This window comes from Cupressus sempervirens, chromosome 9, assembly GCF_028749045.1.
Source record: "Cupressus sempervirens isolate cs-2001-9-10 chromosome 9, ASM2874904v1, whole genome shotgun sequence".
In the NCBI taxonomy this organism is placed as follows: domain Eukaryota; kingdom Viridiplantae; phylum Streptophyta; class Pinopsida; order Cupressales; family Cupressaceae; genus Cupressus; species Cupressus sempervirens.
In genome coordinates, this window is record NC_143126.1 from 769,017,473 (window position 1) to 769,037,051 (window position 19,579).

Sequence of the window (19,579 nt, forward strand, 5' to 3'; positions counted from 1 at the left end):
TCTTTGCAAGCAAATATTGATTTTAATGTATGGCATGAAAGGCTTGGTCATTTGAATTCTGATTATATCTCATTAATGTAAAACTCTAATATGGTTGATGGATTGCCTCATATTGTTCCATCTAAGATTGTATGTAGTGGAAAAATGCATAGGGTGCTTTCCCCATGGTTCAGCATGGAGGGCGTCTCATAAGTTACAATTGATTCATAGTGACTTTTTCGGACCTATGGAGAATATCTCCATTCAAGGTTCAAAGTTGCTCTTACTCTTATTAATGATTTCAGAAGAAAAATTTGGATATATTTCTTACATAGCAAAGATCAAGTACTTGATATATTTTCTGAATTTCATGTCTGTGGAAAGGCAATCTGATTCTAAGATAAAGATTCTTCGAATTGATAATGGTACTAAATATGTTAATAGTGTCTTTCATTCTTACTTAAGATCTTTTGGTATTTAACATCATGATCAGTTACTGTTTCTTATACACCACAACAAAATGGTGTGGTGAAAAGGAAGCATAGAACTATTGTGTAAATAGCTAGATGTATGTTACATGCTAAAAATATGGATTACAAGTTTCAGGCTGAAGCTATGGCTTGTGCCACTTATATTCTTAAATGAACTCCTATTAAGGCTTTGAGAGATATGACTCCTGAAGAAGCTTGGTCAGGTTGAAAGCCCAATTTACAACATTTAAGAACATTTGGATCTATTGCTTATGTTCACACACCCAAACAAAAAAGGCATAAGTTAGATGTTAAATCTTCTCCATTTATATTTGTTGGATATGATAAAAGTACTAAAGGTTATAGAGTTGATAATCCTCTTAGTAACAAAGTGCAAATTGCAAGAGATATTTCTATTGCAAAAAATGAAGTACATGATTGTTCCAAAGTTCAAGATGATGAATTTAGTGGAAGCAAGACTATATTAGTGGAGGGCCAACCACCTGATTCTAAGATAAAGTTTCTTCGAACTGATAACGGTACTGAATATTTTAATGTCTTTCATTCTTATTAACAAAGTTGGAGTCATGCTCTGAGCTTCTCTATGGGCTCCTTCAAAGTTGGCTCTCATTGTCTTCAGGTTTAGACTGATCACCATATGGACAAAGAGGACCATATTTGTCAACTATTTACTTTGGCGGAGGTGGAAACTGAGACTCACTTTATATTTTGTTGTCCTATCTACTATGAGATCAGAGGGAGATTTTACTACCTGTTCAAAGATTGCTTTTTTCTTTAAGCGTTCTTTAGTTATATCGACCAGTGAAGCCTTGCACTTTACCTATGGGAGATCACCCAACTCCATGAACATACCCTACAATCACTCATACCTCAGGGCCATATTTTTTATCAGCTTATCACCACCTTTTTCTCCCCCTTGTCTTCACTACGAGGCAAGAAAAGGCCATCCAGTACCACTCACTACAGATCAGTTCGACACTGCACCAATCTTTCCAAGCTGCGACATTCATCTAGTGGTTCTCGATGAGGATCTCAGACTCTAGATCATTCATGATTATACCCTTCTATGACTGATTTCTTTGTACCAAGGAAGGACCCTTAGTCCTTATCTTGGTTTTTCAAGTCTTGTGTCTTGTTTTATTCTTCTTCTCAATCACCATTTGGTGCTCTTGCTTTGGTCGGCTCTTTTGGTTGTATGCTCAATCCCTTTCTCCCCCGTGTATTCACCACAAGGCGCCAAAAGGCCATCCAGTACCACTCACTCCAAATCGGTTCGACACTAAACCAATCTTTCCAGGCAACGTCATTCATCTAACATTCATCTAGTGGGTCTCGGCGAGAATCCAAGACTCTAGATCATTCACGGTTATACCCTTCTGTGATGATTTCTTTGTACCAAGGAAGGACCCTTAGTCCTTAGCTTGGTTTTTCTAGTCTTGTATCTTGTTTTATTCTTCTTCTCAGTCGCCATTTGATACTCTACTTTGGTCGGCTTTTTTCTTTGTATGCTTAGTCCCATAAACCCATGTGGTTTTTGGTTAGACAGTAATACTATTATCTTATCTTACTTAAGATCTTTTGGTATTTAACATCAGTTACTATTTCTTATACACCACAACAAAATAGTGTGGTGGAAAGGAAACATAGAACTATTGTGGAAATGGTTAGATGTATGTCACATGCTAAAAATATGGATTACAAGTTTTGGGCTGAAGCTATGGCTTGTGCCACTTATATTTTTAATAGAACTCCTACTAAGGCTTTGAGAGATATGACTCCCGAAGAAGATTGTCAGGTAAGAAGCCCAATTTACAACACTTAAGAATATTTGGATCTATTGCTTATGTTCACACACCCAAACAAAAAAGGCATAAATTAGACACTAAACCTTCTCCATTTATATTTGTTGGATATAATGAAAGTACTAAAGGTTATAGAGTTTATAATCCTCTTACTAACAAAGCGCAAATTTCAAGAGAATTTTGTATTGCAGAAAATGAAGTACATGATTGTTCCAAGGTTCAAGATGATGAATTTAATAGAAGTAAATTATATTAGTGGAGGACCAACCTCCTTGTCTAAACCCTACTCTTCAAGTATCTTCTTTTATTCCTCCTATTTCTTCTAATGCTAGTAATGATGATAATGTTGATAGTGATACTAATGATGCATATATAGATCATGACTCTTCTTCAAGTGATGACTCTACTACTACTAAGAGAAATTTTTAATGCCTACCAAATGAATATTTTACTCAACATGGTATCAAAGCCAAACTACAAATGTAGAAAAGGAGATAGAAAATGGCAGAGATTAACCTTAAGTAACCATTTGATGAGAAACATGAACCTGTGAGGCTTCAAAAATAAAAAGTAATATAGATAAATAAAATGCATTTGCAGACAATGTCATCAATGTCATTGATTCCTTCATCCTTATTTGGAATGAAGTCAATAGAGATAATTTGCTACGCAGGGGTGTGATTGCATTTTCTATTATATTAGTGGTAGGATCAATGATTGTGGTGTAATCAAACACTCAATGCCTAACGATACACATAGTAGAAGAAATCTTGGTCACAAAGAGGCCAGCAAATCAAAAAATACATTATTGCCACAAATGAAGATAAATATTTGGCATGAATATTATCAATACATCTTATTTACGACTTGAATAATTCTTTGGTCTAATTTGGCCTGAACATAGTGAGCAATATTTTCATTCACTTGTGCATCAATTTCATATTGATCAAGCGTCCTAGGTAATAACCCACCTCTAATCTGCCCTCAAAAAATGCTGATGAAAGCTCAAGGAATTTCATCAAACAATTCACATGCAAGGGACGTATGACTGATATAGTATATCAGCTAGCTTCAAATGACTTTTTCTTCAATTTGCATCAATGAAAATCTTGTGCTAGAAGACTACAATGGACTACACAATGACATAACATGAGTGTGCTACTAATTTTGACAATATTCAGTGCATATATATGATCTAAGCATGAGAAATGAACACCTATAGCCAACTGGCATTTTTACAAACAGTTGGTATGCAAACTAACTAGCTGATAAATAATAATATTAAATTGCTTAAATAGCACCAGCAACTATTATCTTCTTAATTGCAATGAAAATTACAATGCTCATGAAATATGGCCAAAACTTTGGCATTTACATGAATTACAAAATGATAATGCTGGTATAATGCACACTTACAGCTGAAAGCTTATAACACCCTAAAAAACAATACATAACAAAGAACCTGGTTGTAGATGGCTGTAATAATTTCCTCCAATACTGCCCCTTCTGCTTTGCTTTTTCGAACTGCTTTTTCGGATCCGCTTTTTGAACTGCTTTTACGGATTGCTTTTGCCGCCTGCTTTTTCGGTTTTGCTTTTTTGGGCTGTTTTTTCGTATCTGCTTTTTTCAAACTGCTACCATGTTGAATCTCAAGACCATATCTTTCAATGGCGTCAAAATTTCCAACTTGAAGGGATTTCGTCCTTCAAACTATTGAGACATAATCTCCACAAAATTTTCCAATTTCTTTGATATTTCCAAGCATGCCTAAATGAGAGCTATCCTCTCTTTTTTAATCCCTTCCTCGCTCACGCTTCCGTCTTGCCAATGTGGGATAATACATGAGTTTTAATATTACTTCTTTTTTTTCTTTTTACAAAGTCCATGTATGTACTCAAAAGGGGGACTCTTGATTTTTTATAAAGTGACTTTATGAAACATTATAATATTTAATTTAAATAGTCACTTTACCGTTGTAACTTCAAACATTAAAATAATATACCAAATAAACTCGAAATCCCACATATAATAGCTCATCAGAAAGAGCCCAACAGAATGCATCTCATCCTGTCACTGAAAATTGAAGGCACTGCATCCCCTTATTGGCTTACTAAAAATAGTAAGTCTTTCCGAAAACCCAACAAACGAACTCCATTTGGCCTGTAATTAAATTTGACTAGGCCAAATAACCTCGGGATCCCTTTAGAAGTCCTGGTTAGCTCTCGGGACCATACCAAAATGGGCTAACGACAACATACCTCCAAACTGGCTAAGTGGGGGACATTACAATCCACCCCTCTTGAAATTGCTTGTCCCCAAGCAATCTCAACTCAGGATGCTGAATAATCTCCTCTGCCTCCCATGTCGCATCCTCAACTGGTAGGTTCCTCCACTTTACTAGGTACTCCCTGATAGTCTGCCTACAAAGCACCCTCTCCCTGGTGTCAAGTATAGCCTCGGGAATCAAGATAAGCTTTCCCTCATCATCGAGAGGTGGCAATAATACTGAAGGCACCACATTATGCCCCAATGCCTTCTTAAGGTGTGACACATGGAACACATTATGCACTTTACTATCTGCAGGCAGTTCCAACTCATAAGCTACTTCACCCACTCTCCTGATTACTTTGAATGGTCCCTAGTAGTGTGGCTTCAATTTCTCTGCTCCACTCCTCTTGAGAGAGGATTGTCTATACAGCTGTAACATGAGGTACACCATGTCTCCTACCTCGAAAGATCTCTCAACCCTGTGCTGATCAGCATATTGCTTCTGCTAATTTTGTGCCCTTTGCAAATTTTCCTTCAAGGATCGCATAATGTCCTGACACTCCTGCAATATATCCTTGGCCTTAGGCACCCTACTGTCCCCAAATAACAAATCCAGAAAATTAGGAGCATCATACCCGTATAGTGCCATGAAAGGGGGCATTTGAATAGACATATGGAAAGAGGTATTATAGCAGTACTCCCCTAGATGCAGCCACTTCACCCAAGCCTTCTGCTCTCCTGAAATGTAGTTTCGAAGGTACCCCTCAACCCATTTATTCACTATCTCTGTCTGCCCATCAATTTGGGGGTGGTAACTGGTACTCAGAGTTAGCTCTGTTCCACACAACCTGAACAACTCCTGCCAAAAGTGGCTCATAAACCTACTATCCCTGTCGCTGACTATGTTCCGTGGCATCCCATGTAATCTAAATACCTCTCGAAAGAATAGCTCTGATGTCTGTATTGCTGAATATGTGGACGAAATCGCAAAGAAATGTGCAAATTTCGTCAATCTGTCTACCACAACAAAAATACAATCTCGACCCTGTACCTTGGGGAGGCCTGTGATGAAATCCATGGAAATGCTATCCCACTTCTTCTCTAGTATGGGTAGGGGCTGTAGTAAACCACCTGGAAAGGAATGTTCTTGGTTGTTCTGCTGACATACTGGGCACTCCCTAACAAACTGAAGCACCTCTGTTTTTCCTTTCCAAGTGAAGCGCTCTCTCACTTGCCGATATGTCTTAAAGAATCCGGGATGTCCTGTCAATGGTGAATCATGAAATGCCCTCAAAATCTTCTACTTCATAGCAGACCCGGGTACTAAATAAATCCTTTCCTTGTAGATGATCAAACCATTTACAACAGTGTATCGACTATCCTGAATAGTTCCTTCAATAACACTAGATGCCCAACTATCCTTGGCATACTCTGCCAAGATCAACTCTCTCCAATCGTCCATGACTATCCCAACAGCAAGCAAATGAGGCCTTCTGGATAAAGCATCTGAGACGATATTTTTCTTCCCTTTGACATAGACTATGTCAAAATCATAAGCCTGTAACTTACTCACCCATTTTTGTTGCTTGTCATTAAGATCCTTCTGTCCAAGGAAATGTTTCAAGCTGTTATGATCTGTTTTTACTGTGAATCGGCTCCCTGCTAAGTATTGCCTGAACTTAGCTAGCGCGTGCATGATTGCTAGCGTTTCTTTGTCATAGATGCTGTAAGTTCTCTCAACACCTCATAATTTCCTACTCTCATATGCGATGGGATGTTTGTCCTGCATGAGGACAGCTCCTACGCCCTCTCTTGAGGCATCACACTACAGCTCAAAAGGCCTGGTGAAATCTGGAATGGCTAAAACAGGGCATGTACTCATCAGCTCCTTGAAACTGTCAAAACAATCCTGAGCCTTCTCTGACCACTTGAAACTGTCTCTCCATGTCAAATCTGTAAGTGGTGCTGCTATCTGTGAAAATCCCTTCACAAATCTACGGTAGAACCCGCAAAGCCCAAGAAATCCCTTGAGTTGTGAAATGTTCCTCGGCGGTGGCCAATCTAGAATGGCCCTGATCTTGTCTGGGTCAACCCGAACACTTCCTGCACTAATAATATGCCCTAGATAAAGCAACTCTGTCATCCCGAACTCGCATTTACTCATCTTGGCATATAATGACTCCTTCTCTAGAATGTTGAGCACTGCATCAATATGCTTCAAATGTTCCTCCCAAGTACGACTGTATATCAGTATATCATCAAAAAAGATCAACACAAACTTCCTGAACTGATCTCTGAATACTCTATTCATACAGGACTGGAAAGTGGCGGGGGCATTAGTCAACCCAAAAGGCATGACTAAGAACTCAAAATGTCCATAGTGGCATCTAAAAGTTGTCTTCTCCACATCCACCTCTCTAACCCGTATTTGGTGGTAGCCGGATCTCAAATCAATCTTAGAGAAGTAGCAGGCACCGTGCAATTCATCAATAAGCTCATCAATGCGCGAAATAGGGTATCGGTTCTTGATTGTCTTCTTGTTTAGTTCTCTATAATCAATGCACATCCTCATTGTACCATCCTTCTTCACCAATACTACTGAAGAAGCGAAAGGACTCTTGCTTGGTCGTACGTGCCCCATGTCAATCAACTCCTTGATTGCCTTTTCTATTTCATCTTTATATCTCTTTGGATGGCGGTAGGGTGTGATGATGACTAGCTTAGCCCCTTCCTCTAACTCAATAACATGCTCGATTCCCCTATCCGGGGGTCTCCCTGGAGGTATCTCACCAAACACCTTAGTATGTTTGGTTATTATTTTTTGTACATCAGGTGGATACTCATGTTTATGTTGCTCTGTCACCTCAGGCATTACTCTGAACTCTGTTGTCCCCTGCACCTGGTCGTGTCTGAAGAAACTCTGCATCCGCTTGAGTGACATCACTCGTAGTCTCCCATCTGACAAACCTCTAAGTACTATCTTCTTACCATTGGCCTCAAACCTCATTTCCATTTTCTGTAAGTTAAATGTAAACTCTTCCAGAGATTTCATCCAATTCATCCCAAGCACCATATCCTGATCACCAGTGTTGACAACAAAGAAATCTCCCACCATGTCATAATCTCCCAAACGAAGCTGCAAGTTGGAGATTTTCTTGGTACAGTCGATTTTGAAGCCGTCGGCAACCATCACCTTAAATCCCCTATGCTCTTCTGTATGTAGCCCTCTGTGTGTCACAAACCTTTCATCAATGAAGTTATGTGTTGCCCCTGTATCAATGAGTGCCACAAATCTTTGTCCATCCAAAGTTCCCCTAACTTTGAAAGTGACGGCCTCCTGTATACTGGACAACTGATCTATCGTGCTATCAATGTGTGCTTCCTCATGTGAAGAATTATCATCTCCATCTGATTCTGATGACTTCTCTGAATCTCCATCCACTGACTCTTCGGCTGAAAAGTACTCCATTTGTTTAGCTTTTGCTTTCAATGGACACTTATGTGACAAATCCCAAGGCTCCCTACAATGAAAACAAAGCTTCTTCTTTCTGAGATCATTAAGTGTCTCATTGTCCAACCTCTTACTTTCCTCCTTAGGTGGCTGACCCTCTATATGAAAAGGTTTACTGTCCTTATCTTTCCTCGAAGGGAAACTCTTTGCCTGGAATTTATTTTCAGAAGCTGAAGAGGAATCCATTTCACGAGCTTTCTTAATGGCTTCCTGCAAAGTGGGAGGGTTGAGAGCTTTAATCCACCCTCTCAACGGATCAGCTAACCCATCCATAAATAGAACCAGTATCCTCCATTCAGATACATCTGTTACTAACACTACTAGTTTCTGAAATTCTAAAATGTATGTTTCCAATGATCCTCATTGTTTAAGCTGAGCTAACTCCTTGAAATGGAGTTCTGGATCCTTCCTATCAAAACGTTCAATCAGTCTCTCTATAAACTCCACATATGAGTTAATGTGTGCATGACCCATAGTGACCATACCATGATGCCACCACTCGTGTGCTAACCCATCCAGATGAATTGTTGCATACTTAATAGCTTCTTCCTCAGGCATAGGGTTCAATTGAAAGTATGTATCAAGCTTTTGAACCCAAGCTCTTGCTGTAGACTTCCCCGAGCCATCATAATATGGTAACTGAAGTTTCCCTACTTTCTTCCGTAGCTCGTAGCTCTGGTTCCTGTCATGTCCACGTGGCATATGTTTCATCCGCACATCCATATACTCCCTAAAGGTAATTGCAGCAGTAAAATCTGGACCTCCGGCTTCCCAATCTCTTCTCAACTGGTCCTCTATATCAGTGCTCTGGGGCTCTGGTACGGGCTGCTCTGGGGCTCTAGGAGGAAATGTGGGAATCATGGGCCTTGAACTCACTGTCCTAGCTTGCTGGGGAGCATGACCGAAATTGTTCCAAACTTGTTCACCTCCATTATGTGTCTCATCCTGATTATTCCCATTCTGATTGTTACCATTTTGATTATTACCATTCTGATTATTTCCTCCACCCTTGTTAGCATTCAACCCCATTTGACAAGCCATCATCTGCATCATAAGCTCCATTCTCTGATTTTGTTCCTGTGCCCTCTGTTCTGCTAATCGCTGTCCCTGTGCCAAGGTCTCTAATAACTATAAGAATCTTTCCTCTCCAAGATCCCGAGCATTCCTATCTCCCATATTGTCGTCTTGATCAAAGAATACCTACTCTGTGTTTATATGACTGGATTCTATGTCCACCTGCACGGATGAACTAGACTGTTTGTTCTGCAAGTCTGAAATCTTACTGTCTTGCTCTGGTATTGTGGAAATTATAAGGCCCCTGTCGCATGCTCAAACAGAAATGCTCTGATTTTAGTGTTTTGACATTTCGTCAAACACTTTCCCCTCTATCTGGCTGTTCCAAATTCCCTATAAGACCTCCACAGGATGGCAGGACTTATAGCTCTGGTACCACTCTAATAACCCACCTCTAATCTGCCCTCAAAAAATGCTGATGAAAGCTCAAAGAATTTCATCAAACAATTCACATGCAAGGGACGTATGACTGATATAGTATTTCAACTAGCTTCAAATGACTTTTTCTTCAATTTGCATCAATGAAAATCTTGTGCTAGAAGACTACAATGGACTACACAATGACCTAACATGAGTGTGCTACTAATTTTGACAATATTCAGTGCATATATATGATCTAAGCATGAGAAATGAACACCTACAGCCAACTGGCATTTTTACAAACAGTTGGTATGCAAACTAACTAGCTAATAAATAATGATATTAAATTGTTTAAATGGCACCAGCAACTATTATCTTCTTAATTGCAATGAAAATTACAATGCTCATGAAATATGGCCAAAACTTTGGCATTTACATGGATTACAAAATGATAATGCTGGTATAATGCACATTTACAACTGAAAGCTTATAACACCCTAAAAAACAATACATAACAAAGAACCTAGTTGTAGATGGCTGTAATAATTTCCTCCAATGCTGCCCCTTCTGCTTTGCTTTTTTCGAACTGCTTTTTCAGATCCGCTTTTTGAACTGCTTTTACGGATTGCTTTTTTCGCCTGCTTTTTCGGTTCCGCTTTTTCAGGCTGCTTTTTCATATCTGTTTTTTTCAGACTGCTACCATGTTGAATCTCAAGACCATATCTTTCAATGGTGTCAAGATTTCCAGCTTGAGGGGATTTCGTCCTTCAAACTATTGAGACATAATCTCCACAAAATTTTCCAATTTCTTTGATATTTCCAAGCATGCCTAAATGAGAGCTATCCTCTTTCTTTTAATCCCTTCCTCACTTGCTCACGCTTCCGTCTTGCCAATGTGGGATAATACATGAGTTTTAATATTACTTCTTTTTTTTCTTTTTACAAAGTCCATGTATGTACTCAAAAGGGGGACTCTTGATTTTTTATAAAGTGACTTTATGAAACATTATAATATTTAATTTAAATAGTCACTTTACCGTTGTAACTTCAAATATTAAAATAATATACCAAATAAACTCAAAATCTCACATATAATAGCTCATCAGAAAAAGCCCAACAGAACGCATCTCATCCTGTCATTGAAAATTGAAAGCACTGCATCCCCTTATTGGCTTACTAAAAATATTAAGTCTTTCTGAAAACCCAACAAACGAACTCCATTTGGCCTGTAATTAAATTTCACTAGGCCAAATAACCTCAGGATCCCTTTAGAAGTCCTGGTTAGCCCTCGGGACCATACCAAAATGGGCTAACGACAACATCCCTCCAAACTAGCTAAGTGGGGGACATTACATCCTCAGCAAAGATCCACTTCCTTTAGCAATAATAATGTGATTTATGTGACCTGCTCCTGTAATCCTTTGGAGGCTTGTATGAAGTACATATTCTTGTATGAGGTTCACATGTTTGTATGAATTTCATAGCTCAATTATTTTTATGTTCCATAGATCGACAAAGGCTAATGAGGGCTAACTAAGAGTGCAATGATTGGTGTTGACAAGGCTTGAAATTATCTGGACAGCAGACCTACAACCCTAGTCAGAAGGTCATGAGACTAAGAAAAATAGATGAGATAATGGAGCTCTTGGCAGATGCGCCCAAATCTCAGAGGAGATCGATGCCTATTTGGTCATACTAGAATCAAACGAGGAATTCGCCATCTACCTCCTTCAACATCTCTCAACTCTTACAGGCCTTCATTCTCCATAGACTCTCCATCCACAATCTCATTACATTGTCTATTGGGCTCACGATGGGGTTTTCTCACTGCTCTTTGCTTTCGAGCAGACTGCAAGTGTTCAAACCGATGCATAGCGTAGATCTCATGCAACCATAATTTGCACAGAGGTTGATGAGAGTTTGCTCTAACCCTAATACAAATTGCAAAGCAAGAGCATTTTTGGATTCAATTTCTACTCGCTTCGACAATGCATATTTTTAAGTGCTTAATAGAAGGTAAAGAAGTGTTCGGCTTTGACCAAGATCTATTTACAGAGAACATTAAGACCAAGTCTATGATATTTCCTGTGGGCCATTATATAATAATAATAAGAATCGATATGCCTTTATTAAAGGGTGTGTAAGGAAGATTAAGAAGTCTTGGCACAGTTCATTGGTGGTCACGCAAAAGATGAATTTGCAATCCCTTGGTGGCCAAATAGAAGGTGGACCCATCAAGTAATATTTGATGCAATGCAAAGCAAGAGAATCCCCAAAGGCCCCAGCAAATAACCACACAACGGAAACACAATAACAATGTAAGATCTGATACCAAATCACAACTCTTTATTCATAAAATCGCTGATTACATGCAATGTGTCGGGCTGCAAGGCCTTCCTGGTTAGGGCCAAATACAACAACAATCACAATAATAGTTATGTGAGATCCCTCAAGATCCAATCCAAACACTAATCCCAACTAGCCCAAATCCACACTCTTGTAGAAACCTCCAAGGAAATCTTAACTTGTGCTCGCAAGCCCCACCAAGCAATATCCTAGTTTTCCAAGCCACAGCTACTAGCCTTTTCAAAATTTGCTCCTACCCTTCATCCTCTTCTCCAAGCTGGATGACAATCACTGATCCACTCCTCCGAATGAAATGAATGCCTAAAGACTCCACAAGAACCCCTACTTACACCCAACTAAGCCACAAGTCGGCCTCCAACAGATATTAAATACCAAAATGCCTTCAAAGGCTTACAACACAAATTAAATGCATATAGGAGATACAACCAAGACCTAAATAGGTCTACACAAACTCCTAAATCGATTCATGTCACGATCACACGCTACATGCATTAAATGCTCCAACTCGATCAAGAAGATCCGCAAGAACTCCAGTCAGCACCAACACACTACTGAGTGCTAGCAAACTCCCAAGCAATGCTAAGCAACCATTACATGACAAGCAACCAATACATGTCGAGAACACAGTGAGTGTCGAGCAATAGAAGATGTCGAACTCCAACAACGATCGAGCCCCTTCAATTACCGAGCTCCTTGGCCAAAACTATACCCAAAAGTGACCAAGCACCACTTCTTTGGTGACCGTGTCGACAACTCCTAGCCAAAATTCCTCCAACATGCAGGATTGCTAACAACTCTAGGATGCTCCTGCATCAAACACCCTAGGTTCGAAAAGATGTTCTCAATAGCTAGAAGAACATCTTCTGGGATTCAACACATAAATCCCAAACTGGTTCTTCACATACATATCCTCCAAGTCCTCAACTTGTACACTCTTTCTCTGGATCTTCTTCTGCTTCCTCACATCCATTGTCAGTGTTCCACAGGTCTGCTTTCCTTGCTGATCTCTAACTCTCTCAAAATCTACCAACTCATCTTGGCTGCCAATACTCAAGTTCCTCCTATTGAGCTCTTCATTCTGCAAAGAAATTAGGGAATGCTTCCTGCCACCTTTCACAATTGTAAACACATTCTTGACACAATCATGCACAGCCCTGCAATCATATTGCCAAGGTCTACCAAGCAACACATGACAACTATTCATGTCCACAATATCACACAACACTTGATCCTTATACTACCCAATCTGGAAATCAACAAGGCACTACTCCCTCCCTTCCAAAGCATGCTCACCTTACAACCAGCCAACCTTATAAGGATAAGGATGTGTCACTCTCCTCAAACCAAGTTTCTGAACCATCTCCTTAGCAACAAGGTTATCAGTACTACCACCATCCACAATCACATTGCAGATTTTACCACCAGACTTACAACAAGTCTTAAACAAACTAGTCCTTCTCACAAGATTCCATTGTCCTCTAACCAATTAGCACTCACCAAGCTAGCAAACTCTCTCCTAGCTCAAGTTGACTGTCCTGAACTTCAACCTCCTTCACAACAACAGCTCTCCTACCATAAGGGCATTGAAATGATCTATGCCCTGCTTCACCACATCTGTAGCAAGTACCTCTAAACTCACCTCCACATGTCCTCCTCTTCTATTCAACAGGGTTTGGTTCTTCTTCATCACTTGGTTTAGCTTTTGCCAAGCTATCCTACTTCTCCTTTCCGCTAGCATTACCTTGACTTTTCCTCTTCAACTCATCTTCTACCTTCAGGGTATACTGATAAGCATCCTCAACCAAATCAATCTTCAACATACCAACCTCATCTTGGATATTGAATCTCAAACCATTAATGTACCAAGCTACCTTCTCCTTTGACAATTCTCTGTGCCCAAACCGAATAGTTAGTTGTGAGTTAAAATAAAAATGACAGTTCAGTGAAGTAGGAAACGTCAAAAAAGGCAGAATGATGTTGAAAGTTCAAAAACTTATCAAATTCAATGGTTCCCTCATATCCTGAGTCCAATATTACTCGATCAATACGTGTCTTGAAAAGGCAATGTACCCTACCGTCAGATACCAAATCTAATAAAGCAGAAAGAACTGCTCATTCCTTTCAATTTCATATCATTTTAATTTTTAACTGCCTGTACTGATGCAGGATGATATCTCTGGAGAAATTCTGAAAATTTGTATATTGGATGTCCTAATCTTTTTATGCCATAAATGGATTTATGTTGACAAGAACAGATTTCCACAATCAGATAAAGTATGAAGATTTGTATTCTGGATTCGATTGTGTGCCATATTTTTGCATCAACATCTCGAATCACATTTTGTCATCCATCATCAGGATATGAATAGCTGGAGGAGAAAAAATGGATTTATGTTGACAAGAACAGATTTCCACAATCAGATAAAGTATGAAGATGCGTATTCTGGATTCAATTGTGTGCCATATTTTTGCATCAACATTTCGAATCACACTCTGTGATCCAGCAGCAGGATATGAATAGCTGGATTTATGTTCTTAAAATTCTGTATGCACTCTCACGTTGCAGCTCCCTTAAATATATGCATCTATCTAGCTATTAAACAATGCGTTCATAAAATTATCTTTACCCAGTTCAAAAAATGTGGGGAAAAAAATATCCTACAATATTGTTCTAAATCATCAATAATAAAACTGCTCATTGATTCGAGACTCAAAGCAGCTATGAAAATCAAAAACTAGATGACATGTCTTTTACTTTTAGACCACAGAGCAAACTGAAAACAAAGATAAGGTGGATCTACTACTTGACTGGCAAGTGAGGTTGGAAAAAATAACAAAAAAAAAGAAAATTGGAAATATTAGCTATTAAAACTTCTAGATCAAACCCAGCTGACCACGATCCATAGAGCAGAAAAGCTGTGAAGATTGGCCCTCAGAACCTATAATTTAGACCCTTTGAACAAAAAAAATCATTACGGCTCTTTTTAGTCTAAATATGTGATCCTCCGAGCAGAAAAGTGAAAATAAGAGATTGTTTCTTCAATTTACAAATTGAGTTTTCATTTGCGCCCAGACAGAAAAATCAAGAAAAAATCAATTTTCCATCACATAACGACAACTCGCCATTGTTATCCAAACATTTACGAGGGGCCATCTTGGACAGCTAAAAACGGCTTATGGGTATCGAAAACAAACAATTATATTTCATCTTCAGCCGTTAAAACTCTTCATACAAAAAATTCATCCAGGAAAAGAAAATCGAATATATTTACCAGTGGATATGGCCAGAAGTCGTGAATCACAGTATAATTCTTCTTTACAAGAAGGAAGTTCAAAACACGCAGGAAAAGAACACCATAATGTTTCAGAAAAGTTTAGTTTGACATTGGAAACTTCAAAATATGTTAGCACGGTCAGATAATGAGAAACCCCAACTTAATTATCAAAACGACTGCGTAATTTCAACTTGGGAATTAAAAGCTTCGAAATAATTTCACCATAACTATCTAAAAATTCACGCGAATTCATCATAGGCATCAATAAATGATCAAGGACAATATATAGTGTCATTTTAATTAAAAAATTTGCACTGGGCATAAAAAAATATTCAAGCTAATTCTTCGCATTTATCACCAAAATTTAGGGAAAAATTATTAAAAATCAAATCCAATGAAAAATTATGAAACATTCACCACGAAGATCAAGAACAATCCAAATAAAATAAACCACCTTGGTTCCATTGTCCAGAGAAATGGGTTTGCAGAGAAGAGCATAAATCTCCTTTTTCGGCAGAAATTGACCCTTGGACAAGGGCAATTTCGAAAGCATATCCTGATAACACACCGGCAACTTCTCGGCCCATACTAAATCGGATGAAGCCGCCCCTTTAAAAGCTCTATTCAACCGTGCGAGCTTACAGATATCAAGAGGATTCAAATGCCTGAAAATCCCCGCTATGCAATTCTCTGGTATATCAGCCAATCCAGGATAAGCTACAGGCGGTCTCCCGTCGTCTCCTTCATAAACCCTAGAAAGGTTCGCCCCCATTAATCAGAAGACCAAAAATTCAAGCTTTTCTTCAGCGAAAAACCGCTTATTCCCTTACATTCTCACGGGCAACTACGGAAAACTAATTTTCTTTTTAATTGTTGAAAATTAGGTGTTGCGTAGATCGGTACTGGCTGTATATAGCTAAGCTGTGGTCTACTTCAATTAGTTGTATTACTCTCGCATCGACCAACCGTTCTAAGGTCAAACTTGGAGGAATTTAATCACTATTTTGGAGGTTTTGATAAAGCAGCTACTGTAGCTGTTCCGTTCCCACAAAGCCACGGCCTAGAATGGTTACGCCAGTCCTACCTAAAACGACAGCCTGACTTTTGTCCTCCGATTGCAACTTCTAGAACCAGTTGTGAAAAAATCAGGCAAATTGGACAGGTCCCCACAGACGAATTTATATAATCGATTTTAATTTTTAGAATGTTATTATGTAGGGTTTATACAGAGAAGAATCTTTGGTTGCTTCAGGGCCACATTTAAAATAAAGAGAATATCTGTGACAAATGAAAAATCTGGGTTGCGGGCAAGACAAAGAAAGACGATGGAGACCACATTGAGCTTCGCAGATTGCTTCCAGCAAGGCATCACGCGTAGAAAAATTATCCCTTTCCAGATCAGTGGTTGACCAGGTATTTCAATCTTCATAAATGGCATGATTTTTGTCGAAGATTAGAGAGTTTTTAATTTTCATTGGATAGTTTATTATCTATCTATCCATAACCTGATCAAGGAATCATCTTAGCTATTTGTAAGAGATAAGTGAACAGGATAAGCGTAAAGAGGATACAGAAGTTATTTCGCGAGATTTTTATAGCAAGTTTTGGAGTAGAGATAAAAAGAAACAAGGAAGTAATTTTGTAATGATATATAAGGAAGTAATGATAAATATTAAAAGTATAATTTTTTGTGTCAAGTTATAATTGTCTTGTTTTTTATTTCTAAATTTTAGAGGATCATTTTAGCCATCTAACAAAAAGGAAGTATAAGTCTTATGGTGAAATATCTCTAAGTGATGTCTAATATCCTACTAAAATATTTATTTTGTTAAAGTCTATTAGGACATGAATCCAATGTTTTGGGCTCTTGTTTTCAAAAAAAAAAAAAAAATCCTATAGATTAGAAGCATTTAACTTCACTAAGAAATCAAGAGCATCTTGACTTGACTTGTTTATTCACTTGTTGGTATTTATGGAAAGCACAAAAGATAAAAGGAAGATTAAAAGGATATACAAATTTATTATTGATTTTCTTGAATAATATAAAGACATAACTAAAAAATGATTGTTTTTAATTTAAAAGAAGGCTAATATGATTTTTTTTTTAACAATGAAATTAGAGGATATTGAAATTGTTGAGTTTCTTTTTTTATAGATAGTAGGACTAGGCCTTGCATTTTATTAATTTGAAATTAATTTTACATGAGACCTTGTTCAAAGCGCAAGAACTGGGGAAAAAGAATGGGGAAGTAAACCCTTGGGATAGAACATCTTTGTAATACAAAAGTTCTACAATCGCCCTCACTTTATGAGTGACTGACTTGTAGGAAGGCATTCCTTCCTCTACATGTGTTCTTTAATGTACAAGGGTTAATTAGAAGGCATGCCTTCCATAACTATACATATAATCAACAATTAATAATAGTGGAAACCTATCATCAGGGAGGTCTTGGATTCAAGTCTACTTGAGCTTAACAATTACCAAAATTAATTTTAACAAATAATAATAATTAATCTTAGCTTCCATTCATTACCTATAAAAAATAATTCTTGAAGTTTTTAATAAAGTGCCTAAAAGTAAGATTATTATAGTGACGAAGATGCTTAAAGACACAAGGCGACATAAGGTGTGTTGAAGAGGATATTTAGGAATTTTAGTGTACTTTACTTGGTCTTTGACAAAGGTTCTCACTTAATAGCAAACAAAGCAAACAAGCCAAAGAACTTTCTCTGGACCAAGTTTTGAACTAGCATGCAATAGTATTCACATAATTTTTTTAGCTAAGGTTGCCATGCAAAACCCAATATTAAAGCTTCATGGAGAATCATTTACTAGTTTTCAAGGTTAGGGCACAACATTGCTAGTTTTTTTCTCAAGATAGAGGATTTTAACAATGAAAATCAAGTAAGAAGTGAGGAAAGGAGGAGGTGATAAAGTGTTAGTGAATATTAAAGCTTTGCACTAGTTGAGAATGAAGTATTGGAAAATGGCACACATGTAGTTGAAGTTGTTGATCAAAAATAAACGAGTCATATTGAGGTGCAAACATGGATAATAGGTTAATGGAGAACATGAGTGAGATTTAAGATATAGTTGTAGAAGTTACACTTGTTGATTATGTCATTGCATGCATGGTGGAATATCAACATAGATTTGTGATTTTGTTTTCGTAAGGAACATTTCATTTAAAAGTGATTTTTATAAATGAGGTAAAGCAAATTAGGAGAAATGTAAGAAAAAGTGATTGAAATGATAAAATATAATAAAATGAAATAGCATGAAATAATAGATTTAATCCAAGAGAGCAAGAAGACTTTTACCATACAAATGATACAAGATCAATGGAGCAATACCAATGAGGAAGCAACACAAGAGACAAGGATTTGATAAGGGGAAAGCAAAGAAAATTCCTTGTAAGTATTATGAATGAGGAAAATGCGAGAGAGAGAGAGAGAGAGAGAGAGAGAGAGAGAGAGAGAGAGAGAGAGAGAGAGAGGAAATGGAGCAAAATAGCTCATTTACAATAGCATCAAAAACTTGGTGTGAATAATGGAGACTAGATGAAAATGAGAGAGAGAAGCACTTCTTTTAAAGAGATGAGAAAGGAGTTACATGTCTTTGCATGTGTAACTCCCATTTCTATAAATGTCACCATTCATAATAAGTGTGTGCAAAGTGTCAATATCCTCTTAAGGAGGAATATCTATTTTCCTTATTAAAGGAAATACAAAAAATGAGTTGTCCTCACAAGTGGAGAATAAGACAAGAATGACATGTTCATTACATGTGGACTAGAGGACAAATAAACAATACATAAGGGATACCTTGGTTTATCCCATTTAATAAATAAATACAACCAAAGAAAGATTACTACTTCTAACAAGAACAGGGGCTAGGAGATTGAAAATTTGAGAGAACTCAAAAGAGGGCATGTTGCTTGCCCTCTCCAATATGTAGATCATGCCAAGGATATCCTTCAATATGGTGCTAGGGTTATCTGTGGGCAAATATATTATGTGTAGGTTTAAACTCTTGAGTTTAATCTTGAGGACCCATCTAGATCAAAATATCTCATATAGGTTGAGTTATTCTTCTTACATATTGTCATTTAACCTTTCTTGAGAGAGATAGTTTCATGAGTTATAAAAGTCCTCTAATGTAAAAATAGTTTATAAAATTCCTCTAATGTGACATGTTATTAGTTCAAAATAATACTCAGACTACTGTTATGCCTATGGAAATTCAAGGAAAATGACATTCATTATGAGTTCATGGATTATGACAATTGCCTCCTTTATAAAAATGTCATAATGATTGATAGCTAAAAGATGGCCAAGAAAAGGAAAGAACCATCAAGATCATCTAACTTAGTCATATCCTTATTTTGAAGAATTCTCTTATACAAAATCACGTTGTTGTAAAAAAACAAAGACTTTGAGTCCCAATCAACT

At 37.7% G+C, this 19,579-nt stretch overlaps 1 protein-coding gene across 1 annotated transcript in view; it reads right to left on the reverse strand.

Moving 5' to 3' along the window:
* PP2-A15 (phloem protein 2-A15) overlaps positions 1 to 16,009 on the reverse strand; it is a 34,632-nt gene extending 18,623 nt beyond the window's left edge. Inside the window, exon 1 of the mRNA XM_089802024.1 lies at positions 15,582 to 16,009. Within this exon, the coding sequence (XP_089658150.1) occupies positions 15,582 to 15,899 (318 nt within the window). The 5' untranslated portion in view covers positions 15,900 to 16,009. The remainder of the gene's footprint in view (positions 1 to 15,581) is intronic.
* Between the last annotated feature and the right edge of the window lie 3,570 nt (positions 16,010 to 19,579).